At 51.3% G+C, this 23631-nt stretch overlaps 2 protein-coding genes across 2 annotated transcripts in view; both read right to left on the bottom strand.

The window, feature by feature from the left end:
* The window catches only part of COQ8B (coenzyme Q8B), a 62452-nt gene extending 47213 nt beyond the window's left edge, over nt 1-15239 (bottom strand). The window contains exons 1-3 of the mRNA XM_072920975.1: nt 15183-15239; nt 10217-10268; nt 4842-4919 (exon numbers count right to left, since the gene is read on the bottom strand). Of these exons, the coding sequence (XP_072777076.1) occupies nt 4842-4919; nt 10217-10223 (85 nt within the window). The 5' untranslated portion in view covers nt 10224-10268; nt 15183-15239. The remainder of the gene's footprint in view (nt 1-4841; nt 4920-10216; nt 10269-15182) is intronic.
* LOC121468955 (uncharacterized) overlaps nt 1-23631 on the bottom strand; it is a 2238800-nt gene that overhangs the window by 352596 nt on the left and 1862573 nt on the right. The window lies entirely within an intron of this gene.

Below are 23631 nucleotides of genomic sequence, written 5' to 3'. Positions count from 1 at the left end.
CAAAAATTGGGGTGGGGATCCAAAAATTGGGGTGGGGACCCCGAAATTGGGGTGAGGGAACCCAAAATTGGGGATGGGGACCCCCAAATTGGGGTGGGGACCCCAAAAATTGGGGATGGGGACCCAAAAATTGGGGATGGGGATCCCAAAAATTGGGGATGGGGAGCCCCAAATAGGGGTGGGGACCCACAAATTGGGGAGAGGGACCCAAAATTTGGGGATGGAGACCCAAAAATTGGGGTGGGGAGCCCAAAAATTGGGGTGGGGACCCAAATTGGGATGGGGACCCCAAAATTTGGGGTGGGGACCCCAAATTTGGGGTGAGGGACCCCCAAATTGGGGATGGGGATCCCAAATTGGGGTGGGGGACCCCGAAATAGGGATGGGGATCCAAAAATTTGGAATGGGGACCCAAAAATTGGGGATGGGGACCCAAAAATTGGGGTGGGGACCCCGAAATTGGGGATGGGGACCCCGAAATTGGGGTGAGGGACCCCCAAATTGGGGTGAGGACCCCCAAATTGGGGATGGGGATTCCGAAATTGGGGTGGGGACCCCAAAATTGGGGATGAGGAACCCCCAAATTGGGGTGGGGATCCTAAAATTGGGGATGGGGACCCCAAAATTAGGGTGGGGACCCCCAAAATTGGGGTGAGGGACCCCTAAATTTGGGATTGGGACCCCCAAATTGGGGTGGGGACCCAAAATTTGGGATTGGGACACCAAAATTGGGGAGGGGACCCCCAAATTGGGATTTTGGACCCCAAAATTGGGATTGGGGCCCAAAAATTGGGGATGGGGACCCCAAAATTGGGGTGGGGGAACCCGAAATTGGGGTGGGGGATCCCAAAAATTGGGGAGGGGACCCCAAAATTGGGATTGGGACCCAAAATTTGGGGTGAGGGACCCCAAAATTGGGGTGGGGATCCCAAAATTGGGGTGGGGACCCCGAAATTGGGGAGAGGGAACCGAAAATTGGGGATGGGGATCCCAAAATTGGGATGGGGACCCAAAAATTGGGATGGGGACCCCCAAATTTGGGATTGGGACCCAAAAATTGGGGCTGGGGACACAAAAATTGGGGTGGGGAGCCACAAATTGGGGATTGGGAGCCCAAAATTGGGGATGGGGACCCGAAATTGGGGATGGGGACCCAAAAATTGGGATTGGGGACACCGAAATTGGGATGGAGATCCTAAAATTGGGGTGGGGACCCCCAAATTGGGGTGAGGGACCCCAAATTTGGGATTGGGGACCCCAAAATTGGGATTGGGAACCCGAAATTGGGGATGGGGACCCCAAAATTGGGATGGGGACCCCCAAATTTGGGATTGGGACCCCCAAAATTGGGGATGGGGACCCCCAAATTGGGGAGGGGACCAAAAATTGGGGTGGGGGTCCCCAAAATTGGGGTGGGGACCCCGAAATTGGGGTGGGGACACAAAATTTGGGGATGGGGAATCCGAAATTGGGATGGGGACCCAAAAATTGGGGTGAGGGAACCTAAAATTGGGGATGGGGACCCCCAAATTGGGGTGAGGGACCCCGAAATTGGGGATAGGGACCCCGAAATTGGGGTGGGGACCCAAAAAATTGGGATGGGGACCCCAAAATTGGGGATGGGGACCCCGAAATTGGGATGGGGACCCCGAAATTGGGGTTGGGGACCCCAAAATTGGGATGGGGACCCCAAAATTGGGGTGGGGACCCCAAAAATTGGGATGGGGACCCCCAAATTTGGGGTGAGGGACCCCGGAATTGGGGTGAGGGAACCAAAAATTGGGGTGGGGATCCCAAAATTGGGGTGGGGACCCCGAAATTGGGGATGGGGACCCCAAATTGGGGTGAGGGAACCCAAATTGGGGTGGGGACCCAAAAATTGGGGATGGGGATCCAAAAAATTGGGATGGGGATCCCCAAAATTGGGGATGGGGATCCCAAAATTGGGGTGAGGGACCCCCAAATTGGGGATGGGGACCCAAAAATTGGGGATGGGGGTCCAAAAATGGGGTGAGGGAACCCAAAATTGGGGTGGGGACCCAAAATTGGGGATGGGGACCCCCAAATTGGGATTGGGGACCCCAAATTTGGAATTGGGACCCCCAAATTGGGGTGGGGACCCAAAAATTGGGGATGGGGACCCCCAAATTGGGGTGGGGATCCCCAAATTGGGGTGGGGACCCCCAAATTGGGGATGGGGACCCTGGAATTGGGGTGGGGACCCCAAAATTGGGATTGGGGACCCCCAAATTGGGGAGAGGGAACCCAAAATTGGGGTGGGGACCCCCAAATTGGGGAGAGGGAACCCAAAATTGGGGTGAGGACTCCCAAATTTGGGGTGAGGGACCCCTAAATTTGGGATTGGGACTCCGAAATTGGGGTGGGGACCCCAAAATTGAGATGGGGACCCCCAAATTTGGGATGGGGACCCCAAATTTGGGGTGAGGGACCCCAAAATTGGGGTGAGGGACCCCAAATTTGGGATTGGGGACCCCAAATTTGGGATGGGGACCCTGAAATTGGGGATGGGGACCCCGAAATTGGGATTGGGGACACCGGAATTGGGGTGGGGACCCAAAAATTGGGGATGGGGACCCAAAAATTGGGATGGGGATCCTAAAATTGGAGATGGGATTCCGAAATTTGGGATGGGGACCCAAAAATTGGGGATGGGGATCCTAAAATTGGGGTGGGGATCCCAAATTGGGGATGGGGATCCAAAATTGGGGATGGGGACCCAAAAATTGGGGTGGGGATCTCCAAAATTGGGGATGGGGACCCCGAAATTGGGGATGGGGATCCCAAAATTTGGGATGGGGATCCCAAAATTGGGGTGGGGATCCTAAAATTGGGGAGAGGGACCCCGAAATTTGGGATGGGGATCCCGAAATTTGGGATGGGGACGCCGGAATTTGGGAATATGGGATGGGTGACCCCAATTGGGTCTGGGGGATTTAGGGGGAAATTGAGGGAATTTGGGGGGATTTTGGGAATTTGGGGGATTTTGGGGGTGGATTTTGGGGGGATTAGTGTGCATTTGGGGGATTTTTGGGGTGGAATTTGGGGGGATTTTGGGGGGAAATTTGGGGGGATTTTGGATAAATTTCGGGGATTGAGGGGATTAGGGGGTTTTGGGGGGATTTGGGAGGATTTTGGGGGGATTTGGGGAGGATTTTGGGGGGGTTTTGGGTAAATTTGGGGGATTTTGGGGGGATTTTGGGGATTTGGAGGGTTTTGGGGGGGATTTGGGGCCGATTTGAGGGATTTGGGTACATTTGGGGGATTTTGGGGGGAATTTTAGGGGGGATTTTGGGTAAATTTAGGGGTTTGGGAGGATTTGGAGAGGATTTTGGGGGAAATTTGGGGGGGATTTTGGATAAATTTAGGGGTTTGGGGGGATTTGGGGGATTTGGGGGGAATTTGGGGGGGAATTTGGGGGGATTTGGGGCAATTTGGGGGGATTGTGGGGGAATTTGGGGGATTTGGGTGGGATTTATTTGGGGGGGATTTGGGAGGAATTTGGGGATTTGGGAGGAATTTGGGAGAATTTGGGAAAATTGGGAGGATTTTTGGGGAGATTTGGAGGGTTTGGGGGGGATTCGGGGCCGATTTGAGGGATTTGGGTAAATTTGGGGGATTTGGGGGGATTTTGGGTAAATTTGGGGGTTTGGGAGGATTTGGGGGATTTTGGTGGGATTTGGAGAGGATTTGGGGGGATTTTGGATAAATTTGGGGGATTTGGGGGGGATTTTGGGTGGAATTTTGTGGGGATTTTGGATAAATTTGGGGGTTGGGAGGATTTGGAGGGTTTTGGGAGGATTTTGGGGATTTTAGGAGGATTTGGGGGGATTTTGGGGGATTTGGGGGGGAATTTGGGGGGATTTTGGGTGGGATTTATTTGGGGTAGATTTGGGGGGGATTTGGGAGGAATTTGGGGGGATTTGGGGGGGATTTGTGGGAAAATTGTGAGGATTTTTGGGGTGGATTTTGGGGGGGATTTGGGTAAATTTGGGGGATCTGGGAGGATTTGGGGGATTTGGGGGGGATTTGGGGGGACTTTGGTGATTTGGGGGATTTTGGGTCTTTTGGGGGGATTTGGGGGATTTTGGGGGATCTGGTGGGATTTTGGAGAGATTTGGGGATTTGGGGGGATTTTGGGGGGATTTGGGTTCATTTGGGGGATTTTGGGGGGGATTTGGGTAAATTTGGGGGATTAGGGAGGATTTTGGGGGGAATTTTGGGTAAATTTGGAGGTTTGGGGGGATTTGGGGATTTTGGGGGGATTTTGGGTAAATTTGGGGGTTTTGGGGTAAATTTGGGGGTTTTTGGGGAATTTTGGGAGGATTTTGGGGGGATTTAGGGGATTTTGGGGGGATTTTGGGGATTTTGGGGATTTGGGGGGATTTATAGGGATTTTGGGGGGATTTGGGTGGATTTAGGGGGATTTGGGGGTATTTTGTGGGATTTTGGGGAGGATTTTGCGGGGATTTTGTGGGATTTTGGGGGATTTGGGGATTTGGGTGGATTTTGGGTGGATTTCGGGGATTTTGGGGGGATTTTGGGGATTTTGGGCGGATTTGGGGGATTTTGGGGGGGGATTTGGGTAAATCTGGGGGATTAGGGAGGATTTTAGGGGGATTTGGGGCGGATTTTGGGCGGATTTGGGGATTTGGGTGGATTTTTGGGGGATTTTCAGGGGATTTTGGGGGGATTTTGGGGGGATTTGTGGGGATTTTGGGGATTTGTGGGGATTTTGGGGATTTGGGGTGGATTTTGGGGATTTTGGGTAAATTTGGGGTAAATTTGGGGTAAATTTGGGGTATTTGGGGTGCCGCACTCACCCCGGGGCTGTTCCTGCCCCCGCAGCCGTTTCCGGGCGGCGCCGGCCAGAGCCGCGAACCCCAAACGGAGAGCGACACCTGAACCCCAAAAATGGGGTACCCCAAAAATGGGAACCCCAAAAATGCACCCCAAAAATGGGTCACCCCAAAACTGAACCCCAAAAACGGGGTCACCCCAAAACTGAACCCCAAACGGAGAGCGACACCTGAACCCCAAAAATGCACCCCAAAAATGGGGTCACCCCAAAACTGAACCCCAAAACTGAACCCCAAACGGAGAGCGACACCTGAACCCCAAAAATGCACCCCAAAAATGCACCCCAAAATTGGGAACCCCAAAACTGAACCCCAAACGGAGAGCGACACCTGAACCCCAAAAATGGGAACCCCAAAAATGGGTCACCCCAAAAATGGGGTCACCCCAAAAACAGCACCCCAAAACTGAACCCCAAAACTGAACCCCAAACGGAGAGCGACACCTGAACCCCAAAAATACATCCCAAAAATGGGGTCACCCCAAAACTGAACCCCAAAAATGGGGTCACCCCAAAACTGAACCCCAAACGGAGAGCGACACCTGAACCCCAAAAATGGGTCACCCCAAAAATGGGAACCCCAAAACTGAACCCCAAACGGAGAGCCACACCTGGAACCCCAAAAATGCACCCCAAAAACGGGGTCACCCCAAAAAACAGCACCCCAAAAACGGGGTCACCCCAAAACTGAACCCCAAACGGAGAGCGACACCTGAACCCCAAAAATCAGCACCCCAAAATTGGGGTCACCCCAAAACTGAACCCCAAACGGAGAGCGACACCTGAACCCCAAAAATGGGTCACCCCAAAAATGGATCACCCCAAAACTGCACCCCAAAACTGAACACCAAACGGAGAGCGACACCTGAACCCCAAAAATCCACCCCAAAAATGGGAACCCCAAAACTGAACCCCAAACGGAGAGCGACACCTGAACCCCAAAAATACACCCCAAAAACGGGGTCACCCCAAAAATGGGGTCACCCCAAAAATGGGTCACCCCAAAAAACAGCACCCCAAAACTGAACCCCAAACGGAGAGCCACACCTGGAACCCCAAAAATGCACCCCAAAAATGGGTCACCCCAAAAATGGGGTCACCCCAAAAATGGGATCACCCGAAATGGGATCACCCCAAAAAATGGGAACCCCAACAGGGAACCCCCAAACTGGGATCAGCCCCCCCAAACTGGGAACCCCCAAACTGGGAACCCCAAAAACTGGGAATCCTTCCCAGTCCCTCCCAGTGCTCCCAGTTCCCCATTCCCAGTGCTCCCAGTTTGCCCAGTTTGCCATTCCCAGTTTGCCCAGTTCCCATCCCAGTGCTCCCAGTTTGCCATTCCCAGTTTGCCCAGTTTGCCATTCCCAGTGTTCCCAGTTTCCCATTCCCAGTTTGCCCAGTTTGCCATTCCCAGTTCCCCATTCCCAGTTTCCCATTCCCAGTGCTCCCAGTTTGCCATTCCCAGTGCTCCCAGTTTGCCATTCCCAGTGTTCCCAGTTTGCCATTCCCAGTGCTCCCAGTGCTCCCAGTTTCCCATTCCCAGTTTGCCATTCCCAGTTTGCCCAGTTTGCCCAGTTTGCCATTCCCAGTTTGCCCAGTTTGCCATTCCCAGTTTGCCCAGTTTGCCATTCCCAGTTTGCCATTCCCAGTTTGCCATTCCCAGTTTCCCATTCCCAGTTTCCCATTCCCAGTGCTCCCAGTTTGCCATTCCCAGTGCTCCCAGTTCCCCATTCCCAGTTTGCCCAGTTTGCCCAGTTTGCCCAGTTCCCCATTCCCAGTTTGCCATTCCCAGTTTGCCATTCCCAGTGCTCCCAGTTCCCCATTCCCAGTGCTCCCAGTTTGCCCAGTTCCCCATTCCCAGTTTGCCATTCCCAGTTTGCCCAGTTTGCCATTCCCAGTTTCCCATTCCCAGTGCTCCCAGTTTCCCATTCCCAGTTTGCCCAGTTCACCATTCCCAGTTCCCCATTCCCAGTTTGCCCAGTTTGCCCAGTTTGCCATTCCCAGTTTGCCATTCCCAGTATTCCCAGTTCCCCATTCCCAGTTTGCCTAGTTTGCCCAGTTTGCCATTCCCAGTGCTCCCAGTTTGCCCAGTTCCCCATTCCCAGTTTGCCATTCCCAGTTTGCCATTCCCAGTTTGCCCAGTTCCCCATTCCCAGTGTTCCCAGTTTGCCATTCCCAGTTTCCCCAGTATCCCATTCCCAGTTTCCCATTCCCAGTGCTCCCAGTGCTCCCAGTTCCCCACTCCCAGTTCTCCCAGTTTGCCATTCCCAGTGCTCCCAGTGCTCCCAGTTCCCCATTCCCAGTGCTCCCAGTGCTCCCAGTGCTCCCAGTTTGCCATTCCCAGTTTGCCCAGTTTGTCATTCCCAGTTTGCCATTCCCAGTGCTCCCAGTTCTCCCAGTTTCCCATTCCCAGTGCTCCCAGTTCCCCATTCCCAGTGCTCCCAGTGCTCCCAGTTTGTCATTCCCAGTTTGCCATTCCCAGTGCTCCCAGTTCTCCCAGTTTCCCATTCCCAGTGCTCCCAGTTTCCCATTCCCAGTGCTCCCAGTTTGCCCAGTTCCCCATTCCCAGTGCTCCCAGTGCTCCCAGTGCTCCCAGTTTGCCATTCCCAGTTTCCCATTCCCAGTTTCCCATTCCCAGTTTGCCCAGTTTGCCATTCCCAGTATCCCCAGTTTCCCATTCCCAGTGCTCCCAGTTTCCCATTCCCAGTGCTCCCAGTCCCTCCCAGTGTTCCCAGTTTGCCATTCCCAGTGTTCCCAGTTTGCCCAGTTTGCCGTTCCCAGTGCTCCCAGTTTCCCATTCCCAGTTTGCCCAGTTTGCCATTCCCAGTATCCCCAGTTTCCCATTCCCAGTGCTCCCAGTTTGCCCAGTTTGCCATTCCCAGTGCTCCCAGTGCTCCCAGTTTGCCCAGTTTGCCATTCCCAGTGCTCCCAGTTTGCCCAGTTTGCCATTCCCAGTGCTCCCAGTGCTCCCAGTTTGCCATTCCCAGTGCTCCCAGTGTTCCCAGTTTGCCATTCCCAGTTTGCCCAGTTTGCCCAGTTTGCCGTTCCCAGTTTGCCATTCCCAGTTTGCCATTCCCAGTTTGCCCAGTTTGCCATTCCCAGTTTGCCATTCCCAGTTTGCCATTCCCAGTTTGCCCAGTTTGCCATTCCCAGTGCTCCCAGTGCTCCCAGTTCCCCATTCCCAGTTTGCCCAGTTTGCCCAGTTTGCCATTCCCAGTTTGCCATTCCCACTTTCCCATTCCCAGTTTGCCCAGTTTGCCATTCCCAGTGCTCCCAGTTTGCCCAGTATCCCATTCCCAGTGCTCCCAGTGCTCCCAGTATCCCATTCCCAGTGTTCCCAGTGCTCCCAGTATCCCATTCCCAGTGCTCCCAGTTTGCCCAGTATCCCATTCCCAGTGCTCCCAGTGCTCCCAGTTCCCCATTCCCAGTGCTCCCAGTGCTACCAGTTTCCCATTCCCAGTGCTCCCAGTTTGCCCAGTTTGCCATTCCCAGTGCTCCCAGTTTCCCATTCCCAGTGCTCCCAGTTTGCCATTCCCAGTTTGCCCAGTTTGCCATTCCCAGTGCTCCCAGTTTGCCATTCCCAGTGCTCCCAGTTTGCCATTCCCAGTTTGCCCAGTTCCCCATTCCCAGTTTGCCCAGTTTCCCATTCCCAGTGCTCCCAGTTTGCCCAGTTTCCCATTCCCAGTGTTCCCAGTATCCCCAGTATCCCATTCCCAGTGCTCCCAGTTTGCCCAGTATCCCATTCCCAGTGCTCCCAGTTTCTCATTCCCAGTGCTCCCAGTTTCCCATTCCCAGTGCTCCCAGTGCTCCCAGTTCCCCATTCCCAGTTTGCCCAGTTTGCCATTCCCAGTGCTCCCAGTTTGCCCAGTTTCCCATTCCCAGTGCTCCCAGTGCTCCCAGTATCCCCAGTTTCCCATTCCCAGTGCTCCCAGTTCCCCATTCCCAGTGTTCCCAGTTTGCCCAGTTTGCCATTCCCAGTGCTCCCAGTTCCCCCAGTTTGCCATTCCCAGTGCTCCCAGCGCTCCCAGTTTGCCATTCCCAGTCCTCCCAGTATGCCCAGTTCCCATTCCCAGTGCTCCCAGTTTGCCCAGTTCCCCATTCCCAGTGCTCCCAGTTTGCCCAGTTTGCCATTCCCAGTTTGCCCAGTTTGCCCAGTTTGCCATTCCCAGTGCTCCCAGTTTGCCCAGTATCCCATTCCCAGTTTGCCATTCCCAGTTTGCCATTCCCAGTTTGCCCAGTTTGCCATTCCCAGTGCTCCCAGTGCTCCCAGTGCTCCCAGTGCTCCCAGTGCTCCCAGTGCTCCCAGTTTGCCATTCCCAGTTTGCCATTCCCAGTTTCCCATTCCCAGTGTTCCCAGTTTGCCATTCCCAGTTCCCCATTCCCAGTTTCCCATTCCCAGTTTGCCCAGTTTGCCATTCCCAGTTTGCCATTCCCAGTTTGCCATTCCCAGTTTGCCATTCCCAGTTTGCCCAGTTCCCCATTCCCAGTTTGCCCAGTTTGCCATTCCCAGTGCTCCCAGTTTCCCATTCCCAGTGCTCCCAGTTCCCCATTCCCAGTGCTCCCAGTTTGCCCAGTTTGCCATTCCCAGTTTGCCATTCCCAGTGTTCCCAGTTTGCCATTCCCAGTGTTCCCAGTTTGCCATTCCCAGTTTGCCATTCCCAGTGCTCCCAGTGTTCCCAGTTCCCCATTCCCAGTTTGCCCAGTTTGCCATTCCCAGTTTGCCATTCCCAGTGCTCCCAGTGCTCCCAGTATCCCATTCCCAGTGCTCCCAGTGTTCCCAGTGTTCCCATTCCCAGTTTCCCATTCCCAGTTTCCCATTCCCAGTTTGCCCAGTTTGCCATTCCCAGTTTGCCATTCCCAGTTTGCCATTCCCAGTGCTCCCAGTTTGCCATTCCCAGTGCTCCCAGTGCTCCCAGTATCCCCAGTTCCCCATTCCCAGTGCTCCCAGTTTGCCCAGTTTCCCATTCCCAGTGCTCCCAGTGCTCCCAGTGCTCCCAGTTTGCCATTCCCAGTTTGCCCAGTTTCTCATTCCCAGTGCTCCCAGTTCCCCATTCCCAGTGCTCCCAGTGCTCCCAGTTTGCCATTCCCAGTTTGCTCAGTTTGGCATTCCCAGTTTGGCATTCCCAGTTTGGCATTCCCAGTGCTCCCAGTTCCCATTCCCAGTTTGCCCAGTATTCCCAGTTTCCCATTCCCAGTATTCCCAGTTTGCCATTCCCAGTTTGCCCAGTATCCCATTCCCAGTGCTCCCAGTATCCCATTCCCAGTGCTCCCAGTATCCCATTCCCAGTGCTCCCAGTTTGCCCAGTTCCCCATTCCCAGTATTCCCAGTTTCCCCAGTACCTGCCATGGTCGCGGCCCGGCCGGTTCTGCTCACGGGGACGGGGCGGCCGCGCTGGGGAGAGGGACCCCAAAATTGGGCACCCCAAAATTGGGAACCCCAAAATCGGGACACCCCAAATCTGGGACACCCCAAAATTGGGACACCCAAAAATTGGGAACCCCAAAATTCGGGACACCCCAAAATTGGGAACCCCAAAATTGGGACACCCCAAAATCGGGACACCCCAAAATTGGGACACCCCAAAATCGGGAACCCCAAATTAGGAACACCCCAAAATTGGGAACCCCAAAATTGGGCACCCCAAAATCGGGACACCCCAAAATTGGACACCCCAAAATCGGGACACCCCAAAATTGGGAACCCCCAAAATCGGGACACCCCAAATTAGGGACACCCCAAAATTGGGCACCCCAAAATTGGGAACCCCAAAATCGGGACACCAAAATTGGAACACCCCAAATCTGGGACACCCCAAAATTCGGGAGACCCCAAAATCGGGACACCCCAAAATTGGGACACCCGAAAATTGGGACACCCCAAAATCGGGACACCCCAAAATTGGGGACCCCAAAATTCGGGACACCCCAAAATTGGGACACCCCAAATCCGGGACACCCCAAAATCGGGACACCCCAAAATTGGGAACCCCAAAATTGGGACACCCCAAATCCGGGACACCCCAAAATCGGGACACCCCAAATTCGGGACACCCAAAAATCGGGACACCCCAAAATCGGGACACCCCAAAATCGGGACACCCCAAAATTGGGACACCCCAAAATCGGGACACCCCAAAATTGGGGACCCCAAAATTCGGGACACCCCAAAATTGGGACACCCCAAATCCGGGACACCCCAAAATCGGGACACCCCAAAATTGGGACACCCCAAAATTGGGACACCCCAAAAATTGGGAACCCCAAAATTGGGACACCCCAAAATCGGGACACCCCAAAATTGGGAACCCCAAAATTGGGAACCCCAAAATTGGGACACACCAAAATTGGGACATCCCAAAATTGGGAACCCCAAAATTGGGAACCCCAAAATCCGGGACACCCCAAAATCGGGAACCCCAAAATTGGGACACCCCAAAATTGGGACCCCCCAAAATCGGGACACCCCAAAATCGGGACACCCAAAATTGGGACACCCCAAAATCGGGACACCCCAAAATCGGGACACCCCAAAATTGTGACACCCCAAATCCGGGACACCCCAAAATCGGGACACCCCAAAATCGGGACACCCCAAAATTGGGACACCCCAAAATTGGGCACCCCAAATCCGGGACACCCCAAAATTGGGACACCCCAAAATTCGGGACACCCCAAAATCGGGACACCCCAAAATCGGGACACCCCAAAATCCGGGACACCCCAAATTTGGACACCCGAAAATTGGGACACCCCAAAATCGGGACACCCCAAAATTGGGACACCCCAAAATTGGGACACCCCAAAATTGGACACGCCAAAATTGGACACCCAAAAATCGGGACACCCCAAAATTGGGAACCCCAAAATCGGGACATCCCAAATTAGGGACACCCCAAAATTTGGGACACCCCAAAATCGGGACACCCCAAAATTGGGAACCCCAAAATTGGGACACCCCAAAATTGGGCACCCCAAAATTAGGACACCCCAAAATTGGGACACCCCAAAATTGGGACACCCCAAAACTGGAAACCCCAAAATTGGGACACCCCAAAATTGGGACACCCCAAAATCGGGACACCCCAAAATTGGGACCCCCAAAATCGGGACCCCAAAATTTGGGACACCCCAAAATTCGGGGCACCCCAAATTAGGGACACCCCAAAATTGGGAACCCCCAAAATCCGGGACACCCCAAAATTCGGGACACCCCAAAATCGGGACACCCCAAAATCGGGACACACCAAAATTGGGACACCCCAAAATTGGGAACCCCAAAATTGGACACCCCAAAATCGGGACACCCCAAAATTGGGAACCCCAAAATTGGGACACCCCAAATTAGGGACACCCCAAAATCGGGACACCCCAAAATTGGGACACCCCAAAATCGGGACACCCCAAAATCGGGACACCCCAAAATCGGGAACCCCAAAATTGGGACACCCTCAAATCCGGGACACCCCAAAATTGGGACACCCCAAAATTGGGACACCCCAAAATCCGGGACACCCCAAAATTGGGACAATCCAAAATCGGGACACCCCAAAATTGGGGACCCAAAATCGGGACACCCCAAAATTGGGAACCCCAAAATTGGGACACCCCAAAATAGGGAAACCCAAAATTGGGACACCCCAAAATTGGGACACCCCAAAATTGGGGACCCCAAAATTGGGACACCCCAAAATCGGGACACCCCAAATTAGGGACACCCCAAAATTGGGACACCCCAAAATCGGGACACCCCAACATTGGGACACCCCAAAATCGGGACACCCCAAAATCGGGACACCCCAAAATTGGGAACCCCAAAATCCGGGACACCCCAAAATTGGGACACCCCAAAATCGGGACACCCCAAAATTGGGGACCCCAAAATTGGGACCCCAAAATCGGGACACCCCAAAATTGGGACATCCCAAATCCGGGACACCCCAAAGTTGGGACACCCCAAAGTTGGGACACCCCAAAATTGGGACACCCCAAAATTGGGACACCCCAAAATTGGGAACCCCAAAATTGGGAATCCTAAAATTGGGAACCCCAAAATCGGGACACCCCAAAATTGGGACACCCCAAAATCGGACACCCCAAATCGGGACACCCCAAAATTTGGGAACCCCAAAATTCGGGACACCCCAAAATCGGGACACCCCAAAATTGGGACACCCCAAAATTGGGACACCCCAAAATCGGGATACCCCAAATCCGGGACACCCCAAAATTGGGACACAACAAAATTCGGGACACCCCAAAATTGGACACCCCAAAATTGGGACACCCCAAAATCCGGGACACCCCAAATCCGGGACACCCCAAAATCGGGACACCCCAAAATTGGGACACCCCAAAATCGGGACACCCCAAAATTGGACACCCCAAAATTGGGAACCCCAAAATTGGGACACCCCAAAATTGGGACACCCCAAAATTGGGACACCCCAAAATCGGGACACCCCAAAATTAGGACACCCCAAAATCGGGACACCCCAAAATTGGGACACCCCAAAATCGGGACACCCCAAAATTGGGCACCCCAAAATCGGGACACCCCAAAATTGGGACACACCAAAATTGGGCACCCCAAAACTGGGAACCCCAAAATCGGGACAACCTAAAATTGGGACACCCCAAAATTGGGACACCCCAAATTCGGGACACCCCAAAATTGGGCACCCCAAATTAAGGACACCCCAAAATTGAGAACCCCAAAATTGGGAACCCCAAAATCGGGACACCCCAAAATTGGGACACCCCAAAATCGGGACACCCCAAATCAGGGACACCCCAAAATTCGGAACCCCAAAATTGGGACCCCAAAATTGGGAACCCCAAATTCCCGGGACCCCCCAAAATTCGGGACCCCCAAAATCCGTGACTCCCCAAAAAATGAGCCAGGACCCCCCCCAAATTCCCGGGACCCCCAAACTCCCGGGACCCCACAAAAATCCCGGGACCCCCTAAAAATGAGCCGGGACCCCCAAATTCCCGGGACCCCCCCGAATCCCGGGACCCCCCAAAATTCCCTTTTGCCCCCCAAAATTCCCGGGACCCCCCAAATTCCCGGGACCCCCCAAAAATCCCGGGACCCCTCCCCAGTTTCCCGGGACCCCCAAATTCCCGGGACCCCCCCAAAAATGAGCCGGGACCCCCCCAATCCCGGGACCCCCAAATTCCCAGGACCCCCCCCAAAAATCCCAGGATCCCCCCCAAATTCCCGGGACCCCCCAAAAGGAGCCAGGACCCCCCAAAAGAAGGGCCGGGACCCCCCAAAAAGGAGCCGGGACCCCCCAAAAATCCCAGGATCCCCCCAAAAATCCCGGGACCCCCCCAAATCCCGGGACCCCCCCAAATCCCGGGACCCCCAAACTCCCGGGACCCCCCAAAATCCGGGACCCCCCCCAAAAGAAGGGCCGGGACCCCCCAAAAATGAGCCGGGACCCCCAAACTCCCGGGACCCCCAAATTCCCGGGACCCCCCCCAAAAATCCCGGGACACCCCCAAACTCCAGCAGCCCCCTCAGATATGGGGACCCCCCAAATCCCGGGACCCCCCAAATCCCGGGACCCCCCAAAAAGGAGCCGGGACCCCCCCAAATTCCGGGACCCCCAAAATTCCCTTTTGCCCCCCAAAATTCCCGGGACCCCCCAAAACTCCCGGGACCCCCAAAAAGGAGCCGGGACCCCCCCCCAAAAATCCCGGGACCCCCAAAATTCCCTTTTCCCCCCCAAATTCCCGGGACCCCCAAAATCCCGGGACCCCCAAATTCCCAGGACCCCCCAAAAAATGAGCCGGGACCCCCAAATCCCGGGACCCCCCAAATTCCGGGACCCCCCAAAAATCCCAGGACCCCCCAAAATCCCGGGACCCCCAAAATTCCCTTTTGCCCCCCAAAATTCCCGAGATCCCCCAAATCCCAGGATCCCCCCAAATCCCGGGACCCCCCAAAAAGGAGCCGGGACCCCCCCAAATCCGGGACCCCCAAATCCCGGGACCCCCAAAATCCCAGGACCCCCCAAAAAGGAGCCGGGACCCCAAAATTCCCGGGACCCCCAAATTCCCGGGACCCCCCCAAAATTCCCAGGACCCCCCAAAAATCCCAGGATCCCCCAAATCCCGGGACCCCCCAAACTCCCGGGACCCCCCCAAAAATCCCAGGACCCCCCCCAAATCCCAGGACCCCCAAAATTCCCGGGACCCCCAAATTCCCGGGACCCCCCAAATTCCCGGGACCCCCAAATCCCGAGACCCCCAAAATTCCCTTTTGCCCCCCAAAATTCCCGGGACCCCCCAAATCACTGACCTGGTTCTGCTTTTTTGGGGGGTCCCCGTTTTTTGGGGGGTCCCCATTTTTGGGGGGTCCCCGTTTTTGGGGGGCTCAGGGCCGAACCCCCCCCGGGCCCCCCCCGAGCGGTGAAAGCCCCGCGGGGACCCCCGGGAGAACATGGGGGGGCGGAATTTGGGGGAAAAAAGGGGATTTTGGGGCAAAAAAGGGGATTTTGGGGGGAAAAAAGGAGATTTTGGGGGATTTTGGGGTAAAAAAGGGGATTTTGGGGGTCCCGGGATTGGGGGGGGTCCGGATTTTGGGGGGCAAAAAAGGATTTTTGGGGTAAAAAAGGGGATTTTGGGGGATTTTGGGGGGCAAAAAGGGGATTTTGGGGGAAAAAAGGGGATTTTGGGGGGAAAAAGGGGATTTTGGGGGAAAAAAGGGGATTTTGGGGTAAAAAAGGGGATTTTGGGGGGCAAAAGGGGATTTTGGGGAAAAAGGGGATTTTGGGGGGATTTTGGGGGGCAAAAAGGGGATTTTGGGGGGTAAAAAGGGATTTTTGGGGGATTTTGGGGGAAAAAAAGGGGATTTTGGGGGTAAAAGGGGATTTTTGGGGGGCAAAAGGGGATTTTTGGGGAAAAAAGGGGATTTTGGGGGGGCAAAAGGGGATTTTGGGGGATTTTTGGCGAAAAAAGGGGATTTTGGGGGATTTTGGGGGGTAAAAGGGGATTTTGGGGGGCAAAAAGGGGATTTTGGGGGGTAAAAAGGGGATTTTGGGGGAAAAAAGTGGATTTTGGGAGTAAAAAGGGGATTTTGGGGGATTTTGGGGGGTAAAAGGGGATTTTGGGGGTTAAAAAGGGGATTTTGGGGTCAAAAAGGGGATTTTGGGGGGTAAAAAGGGATTTTGGGGTCAAAAAGGGGATTTTGGGGGGTTCAGGGGGGGATTTTTGGGGGATTTTGGGGGGATTTTGGGGAGATTTTGGGGGGTCTCGAGGCGGGTTTGGGGGGGTTCAGGGGGGATTTTTGGGGGGATTTTGGGGGGTTCCGGGGGCGATTTTAGGGGGTGATTTGGGGAGATTTTGGGGAGATTTTGGGGAAATTTTGGGAGATTTTGGGGGGGGGGGTCAGGAGGGTTCCGGGGGATTTTTGGGCAGATTAAAAAGGAATTTCGGGAAGGATTTTTGGGGTTGTTCGGGGGGGGTTTGGGGGGGTCAGGGGGAGGATTTTGGGGGGATTTTGGGGGTTTTTTGGGGGATTTTGGGGGATTTTTGGGGGATTTTGGGGTTCCCGTTCCCGCGTTCCCCGCGTGCCCTTGCGCCGCTTCCGGGTCTGAGGCCCCGCCCCCAGACCCGCCCCTTCCTGGCCTCAGCCAATCAGAGCCCGGCGGCTGCGCAGGCCACGCCCACCGCGGCTCGGCCGCGCCCCCTGGCGGATCCGGGGGGAAACGACGCGACCCCCCCCCCCCCCAAAATTTGGGGTCCTGACCCCCCCCAAAACCTCCAAAACCCCCAAAAAGCCCCAAAATCCCCATAAAAACCCACAAAAACCCTCAAAATCCCCACAAAAAAACCCCAAAAACCCCCAAAAAACCCGATTTGTATTGTGGGGAGGGCTCTGCAGGGGTTAAATTTGGGGGTCCTGGACCCCCCCCAAACCTCCAAAACCCCCAAAAAGCCCCAAAATCCCCCTAAAGCCCCACAAAAACCCTCAAAAGCCCCACCAAGACCCCCAAAAACCCCCCAAAAAAACCCATTTTTATTGTGGGGAGGGTCTGCAGGGGTTAAATTTGGGGGTCCCGGACCCCCCCCAAAAACCTCCAAAACCCCCAAAAAGCCCCAAATCCCCCTAAGAACCCACAAAAACCCTCAAAAGCCACACCAAGACCCCCAAAAATCTCCCCAAATTCTCCCAAGCCCCCAAAACCCCCCCAAAATCCCCCCAAAATTTCCCAAAATCCCCCAAAACTTCCCAAAATCCCCCCAAAAATCCCCCCGAAAATTCCCCCAAATCCCCCCGAAAACCTCCCCAAAAACGTCCCAAATATCCCCACAAAAAAACCCCAAAAACGTCCATAAATTCTTCCAACCCCCCCCCAAAAAAAACCCCAAAATAACTCAAAAGTCCCCTCAAAAAAACCCCAAAAACATGAAAAACCCAAAATCCCACCCCAAATTTCCCCCTAAAAAAAGCCAAACACCCCCAAAAGCAAAAAAATCCCTAAAAAACCCAAAAAGCCCAAAATAAAAGATCAAAAATCCCCCCCAATAACCCAGAAACCCCAAAAATCCCCCAAAAATCCCCCCAAAAACCCCCAAAAGCCCCAAAACTCCCCAAAACCCCACAGAAAATCACAAAAAAACCCCCAAATCCCCCAAAACCAAACAAAAAACCCTCAAAAATCCCCCCAAAAACCTCAAAAACCCCAAAAATCCCCCGAAAAACCTAAAAAACCCCAAAAATCGCCCCAAAACCTCAAAAACCCCAAAAATCGCCCCCCACAATTCCCAAAATACAGAAAAAATTCCCCAAAATCACAAAAAATCCCCCAAATCCCCCAAAACCCCATTTTGAATTTGGGGAGGGTCCCCAGGGGGTCCCCCCGACCCAAAACTTCCCAAATTCTCCCAAATCCCCCCAAAATCGGCCCCAAAAATTCAACCGAGACCCCCAAAAATCCCCCAAAAAACTTCCCCCGAAATCCCCCCAAAAACATCCCCAAAATCCTCAAAAATCCCCTAAAAAAACCCCGAAACACCCGAAAATCCCAAAAAAATTCCCGCCAAAAATCTCCCAAAATCCTTCCAAAAACCATCCCCAAAATCCTCAAAAATCCCCCCCAAAATTCCCCCAAAATCCCCTTAAAAACAGCCCAAAAATTCCCACAAATTTCCCCCAAAATTCCCCAAAATCCTCAAAAATCCCCCAAATAATTCCCCCCAAATTCCCTCTAAAAAAAGCCCCAAAATTCCCAAAAATTTCCCAAAAAATTCCCCAAAATCCTCAAAAATCCCCCAAATAATTCCCTCAAAATCCCCCCAAAATCCCCCTAAAAAAAAGCCCAAAAATTCCCTCAAATTTCCCCAAAATTCCCCAAAATCCTCAAAAATCCCCCAAATAATTCCCCCCAAATTCCCCCTAAAAACAGCCCAAAAATTCCCACAAATTTCCCCAAAATTCCCCAAAATCCTCAAAAATCTCCCAAATAATTCCCCCCAAAATCCCCTTTAAAAAAGCCCCAAAATTTCCACAAATTTCCCCGAAAATCCCCAAAATCCTCAAAAATCCCCCAAAATCCCCTTAAAAACAGCCCAAAAATTCCCTCAAATTTCCCCAAAATTCCTCAAAATCCTCAAAAATCCCCTTAAAAAAATCTCAAATCCCCCCAAAATTCCCCAAATCCCCCAAAATCCCCAAAATCCCCAAATTCTCTCAAACCCCCCAAAATTTCCCCCAAATCGCCCCAAAACCGCCCAAAATCCCCAAATCCCCCAAAACACCCAAAAATCGCCCAAGAAACCCCAAAAAACCTCCAAAATCCCTCAGAAAAAAACACAAAAAAATCCCAAAAATTCCCCCAAAAATTCCCCCAAAATTCCCCCAAAACTCCAAAACCCCAAAATCCACCAAAATATCCCCAAAATACCCCCAAAATCTCCCCCAAAATCCCTCAAAAAAATCCCCAATTCTGCCAAATCCCCCCAAAATCCCCCAAGAGCCCCAAAATCCTCTAAAAATACCCAAAAACTCCACAGAAAATCATGAAAAAACCCAAAAATCCCCTAAAAAAACCCAAAACCTCAAAGTTCCCACCCCAAAAATCCCCCCCAAAAAAACCCAAAACAACAAAGAACCACAAAAAGCAAAAATAAAACATAAAAAAAAACTAAAAAGAAAAAAAAAACTCTGAAAAACCAAAAAAAACCCTTAAAATAAATCCTGAAAAAAACCCAAAAAACCCCAAGAAAAGCACCAAAAACCCAAAAAATCATAAAAAGAAATTTAAAAACCCCAAAAAGACCCAAAAAATCCCCCAAAAAACCCAGAAATCCCCCCCAAAACCCCAAAATCCTCAAAGATCCCCCAAAAACCAGAAACCCAAAAATGCCTAAAAAACCCCAAAAACTTCAAAAATCCCCCAAAACCCCAAAAAACCCCAAAAAGCCCCAAAAAACGCACAGAAAACCACAGAAAAACCCCAAAAATCCCCCCCAGAAACCCCAAAAATCCCCAAACCCTCAAAAATTCCAAAAAATCCCCAAAAATCTCCCCCAAGACCCAAAAATACAGAAAAAAATCCCCAAAAAACAAAAAAAATCCCAAAAAATCCAAAAAAACCCCCAAAATTCACAGAAAAATCCCAAAAAACGCTTAAAAAATCCCAATTATTGAATTAGGGGAGGGGCCTGCAGGGGGGGGTTGGAGATTTTGGGGATTTTTGAGGATTTTTGGGGATTTTTGAGGATTTTTGAGGATTTTTGGGGATTTTTGAGGATTTTTGAGGATTTTTGGGGATTTTTGGGGATTTTGGGGGGGAATTTGGGGAAATTTGGGATTTTTAGGGGGCGATTTTTGAGGATTTTGGGGAAATTCGGGGGAATTTGGGGATTTTGGGGGATTTGGGGGGATTTGGGGGAAATTTTGGATTTTTAGGGGATTTTTGAGGATTTTTGGGGAATTTTGAGGATTTTTGGAGGATTTTTGGGGGGATTTTGGAGATTTTTGGGGATTTTCGGGGATTTGGGGGATTTTTTGGGATTTTTGGGGATTTTTGAGGATTTTTGGGGATTTTGGGGGGGGATTTTGGGGGAATTTGGGATTTTTAGGGGGCGATTTTTGGGGATTTGGGAGGAATTTGGGTAATTCGGGGGAAATTGGGGATTTTGGGGATTTTGGGGGATTTTTGGGAATTTTTGGGGAATTTTGGAGGATTTTTTCGGGATTTTGGGGATTTTGGGGGAATTTGGGGGAATTTGGGGATTTGGGGGGATTTTTGCGGATTTTTGGGGATTTTTGGGGATTTTTGGGGATTTTTGAGGATTTTTGGAGGATTTTGGGGGGGATTTTGGGGGGATTTGGGAGGAATTTGGGGAATTTGGGGAAATTTGGGATTTTTAGGGGGGATTTTGGAGGATTTTGGGCGGATTTTGGGGGATTTTTTGGGATTTTTAGGGGGCGACTTTTGGGGGATTTGGGAGAAATTTGGGGAATTCGGGGGAATTGGGGGATTTTTGGGGATTTTTGAGGATTTTTGAGGATTTTTGGGGATTTTTGGGGATTTTTGGGGATTTTGGGGATTTTGGAGAATTTTGGGGGGATTTTGAGGGAATTTGGGATTTTTAGGCAGCGATTTTTGAGGATTTGGGGGAATTCGGGGGAATTTGGGGAGTTTTGAGGATTTTTGGGGATTTTGGGGGATTTTGGGGATTTTTGGGGATTTTTGGGGATTTTTTGGGATTTGGGGGGATTTTGGGGGGATTTTGGGGGAATTTGGGATTTTTAGGCAGCGATTTTTGGGGGATTTGGGGGGAATTTGGGGGAGTTTGAGGATTTTTGAGGATTTTTTGGGAATTTGGGATTTTTTGGGGATTTTGGAGGATTTTTTGAGGATTTTGGGGGAATTTGGGATTTTTATGGGGCAATTTTTGGGGGATTTTGGGGATTTGGGGGATTTTTTGGGATTTTTGGGGATTTTTTGAGGATTTTTGAGGATTTTGGGGGATTTTGGGGGGATTTTGGGTGAATTTGGGGGAATTTGGGGGAGTTTTGAGGATTTTGGGGGATTTTTGGGGATTTTTGGGGATTTTTGGGGATTTTTGAGGATTTTGGGGGAGATTTTGGGGGAATTTGGGATTTTTAACGGATGATTTTTGGGGCATTTGGGAGGAATTTGGGGAATTTGGGGGAGTTTTGAGGATTTTGGGGGATTTTGGGGATTTTGGGGGATTTTTGGGGATTTTTGAGGATTTGGGGGGATTTTTAGGGGGCGATTTTTGGGGGATTTGGGAGGAATTTGGGGAATTCGGGGGAATTTGGGGTTTTTTGGGATTTTTTGAGGATTTTTGGGGATTTTGAGGGGATTTTGGGGAAATTTGGGATTTTTAAGGTGGATTTTGGGGGATTTTGGGGAGGAATTTGGGGGAATTTGGGGGAGTTTTGAGGATTTTGGGAGATTTTTGGGGAATTTGGAGGGAATTTTGAGTATTTTTTGGGATATTTGGGGATTTTTGAGGATTGTTGGGGGATTTTGGGGAAATTTGGGATTTTTAGGGGGCGATTTTTGGGGAGTTTTGGGGATTTGGGGGATTTTGGGGGATTTTTGGGGATTTTTGGGGATTTTTGGGGATTTTGGGGGATTTTGGGGGGATTTAGGGGGAATTTGGGATTTTTAGGGGGCGATTTTTGGGGATTTTGAGGATTTTGGGGGAATTGGGGGATTTTGGGGGATTTTTGGGAATTTTGGGATTTTTAGGGGGGATTTTGGGGGATTTTTGAGGATTTTGGGGGAATTTGGGGATTTTGGGGGATTTTGGGGGATTTTTGGGGATTTTTTGAGGATTTTGGGGGATTTTGGGGGGATTTTGGGGGGATTTGGGAGAAATTTGGGGAATTCGGGGAAATTTGGGAATTTTTGGGGATTTTTGAGGATTTTTGAGGATTTTTGAGGATTTTGGGGGGATTTTGGGGGAATTTGGGATTTTTAGGGGCCGATTTTTGGGGGATTTGGGAGGAATTCAGGGGAATTTGGGGATTTTTGGGGATTTTGGGGGAAATCGGGGGGAACTTTGGGGATTTTTGAGGATTTTTGGGGATTTTGGGGGGGAATTTGGGGAAATTTGGGATTTTTAGGGGGCGATTTTTGAGGATTTTGGGGAAATTCGGGGGAATTTGGGGATTTTTGGGGATTTTTGAGGATTTTTGGGGCTTTCGGGGGGATTTTGGGGGAATTTGGGATTTTTAGGAGGCAATTTTTGGGGGATTTGGGAGGAATTTTGGGATTTTGGGGATTTTTGGGGATTTTGGGGGAAATTTGCGATTTTACGGGGGGATTTTTAGGGGATTTTTGAGGATTTGGGAGAATTCGGGGGAATTTGGGGGAGTTTTGAGGATTTTTAAGGATTTTTGGGGAATTTGGGGGAATTTGGGAATTTTTTTGGATCTTTGGAGATTTTTGAGGATTTTGGTGATTTTAGGGGAGATTTTGGGGGATTTTGGGGATTCTGGGGGGATTTTGGGGGAATTTGGGATTTTTAGGGGGCGATTTTTGGGGATTTTGAGGATTTTGGGGAGTTCGGTGGAATTTGGGGATTTTTTTGGGGGATTTTTGGGGATTTTTGGGGAATTTGGAGGGAATTCTGAGGATTTTTGGGGATTTTTGGGGATTTGGGGGGTTTTGGGGGAATTTGGGATTTTTAGGGGGCGATTTTTGGGGGATTTGAGAGGAATTTGGGGAATTCGGGGAAATTTGGGGTGAGTTTTGAGGAATTTGGGGGATTTTGGGAGAATTCGGGGGAATTTGGGGATTTTTAGGGGGATATTTTTGGGGGATTTTTGGGGATTTTGGGGGATTTCTGGGGATTTTTGGGGAATTCGGGGAAATTTGGGGATTTTTTTGGATTTTGGGAGGAATTTGGGATTTTTAGGAGGCGATTTTTGGGGGATTTGGGAGGAATTTGAGGAATTTGGGGGGAGTTTTGAGGATTTTGGGGGATTTTGGGGATTTTTGGGGATTTTTGAGGATTTTGGGGGGGATTTCGGGGGAATTTGGGGGATTTTGGGGGGTCTGGGGTGGATTTGGGGGCGATTTGAGGGATTTTTAGGGGCGGATTTGGGGTTCTTGGGGGGTTTTTAGGGGATTTTTGGGGGATTTTGCGGAAGATTTTTTGGGAGGATTTTGGTAAATTTTGGCGGGAATTTTTGGGGGATTTGGGGAATTTTGGGAGGGTTGAGGTTTTTTTTAAGGGGATTTTTGAGGATTTTGGGGAATTTTTGGGAAATTTGTGGGAATTTTTGGGCTGTTTTTAGGGGAATTTTGGGGGGAATTTTTAGGGGGTTTTGGGGGAATTTTGGGGAATTTTGGGGGAATTTGGGGGATTTTTGAGGATTTTGGGGATGTTTTTGGAAGGATTTTGGGAGATTTTTGGCGGAAATTTTTCGGGGGTTTTTGGGGGTGATTTGGGGGATTTTGGGGGGTTTGGGCTTTTTTAAGGGGATTTTTTAGGATTTTGGGGGAATTTGGGGAATTTGGAGAATTTTGGGGAATTTGGGGTTTTTTTAGGGGGATTTTTGAGGATTTTGGGGATTTTTTGGAAGGATTTTGGGGGATTTGGGGTTTTTGGTGGGAATTTTGGGGCGTTTTGAGGGGGATTTTGGGGATTTTGGGGCTGTTTCGGGTTTGGGGGTTTTGGGGACATTTTGGGGTTTTTTGGGGGATTTCAGGGGCCGATTTGGGGGGAATTTAAAGGAGTTATTTTGGGGGGATTTTGGG

The sequence above is a fragment of the Taeniopygia guttata genome, chromosome 34 (genome assembly GCF_048771995.1).
Source record: "Taeniopygia guttata chromosome 34, bTaeGut7.mat, whole genome shotgun sequence".
In the NCBI taxonomy this organism is placed as follows: domain Eukaryota; kingdom Metazoa; phylum Chordata; class Aves; order Passeriformes; family Estrildidae; genus Taeniopygia; species Taeniopygia guttata.
The sequence above is the reverse complement of the archived record's forward strand: the minus strand, read 5'-3'. Positions and strand labels throughout refer to the sequence as shown.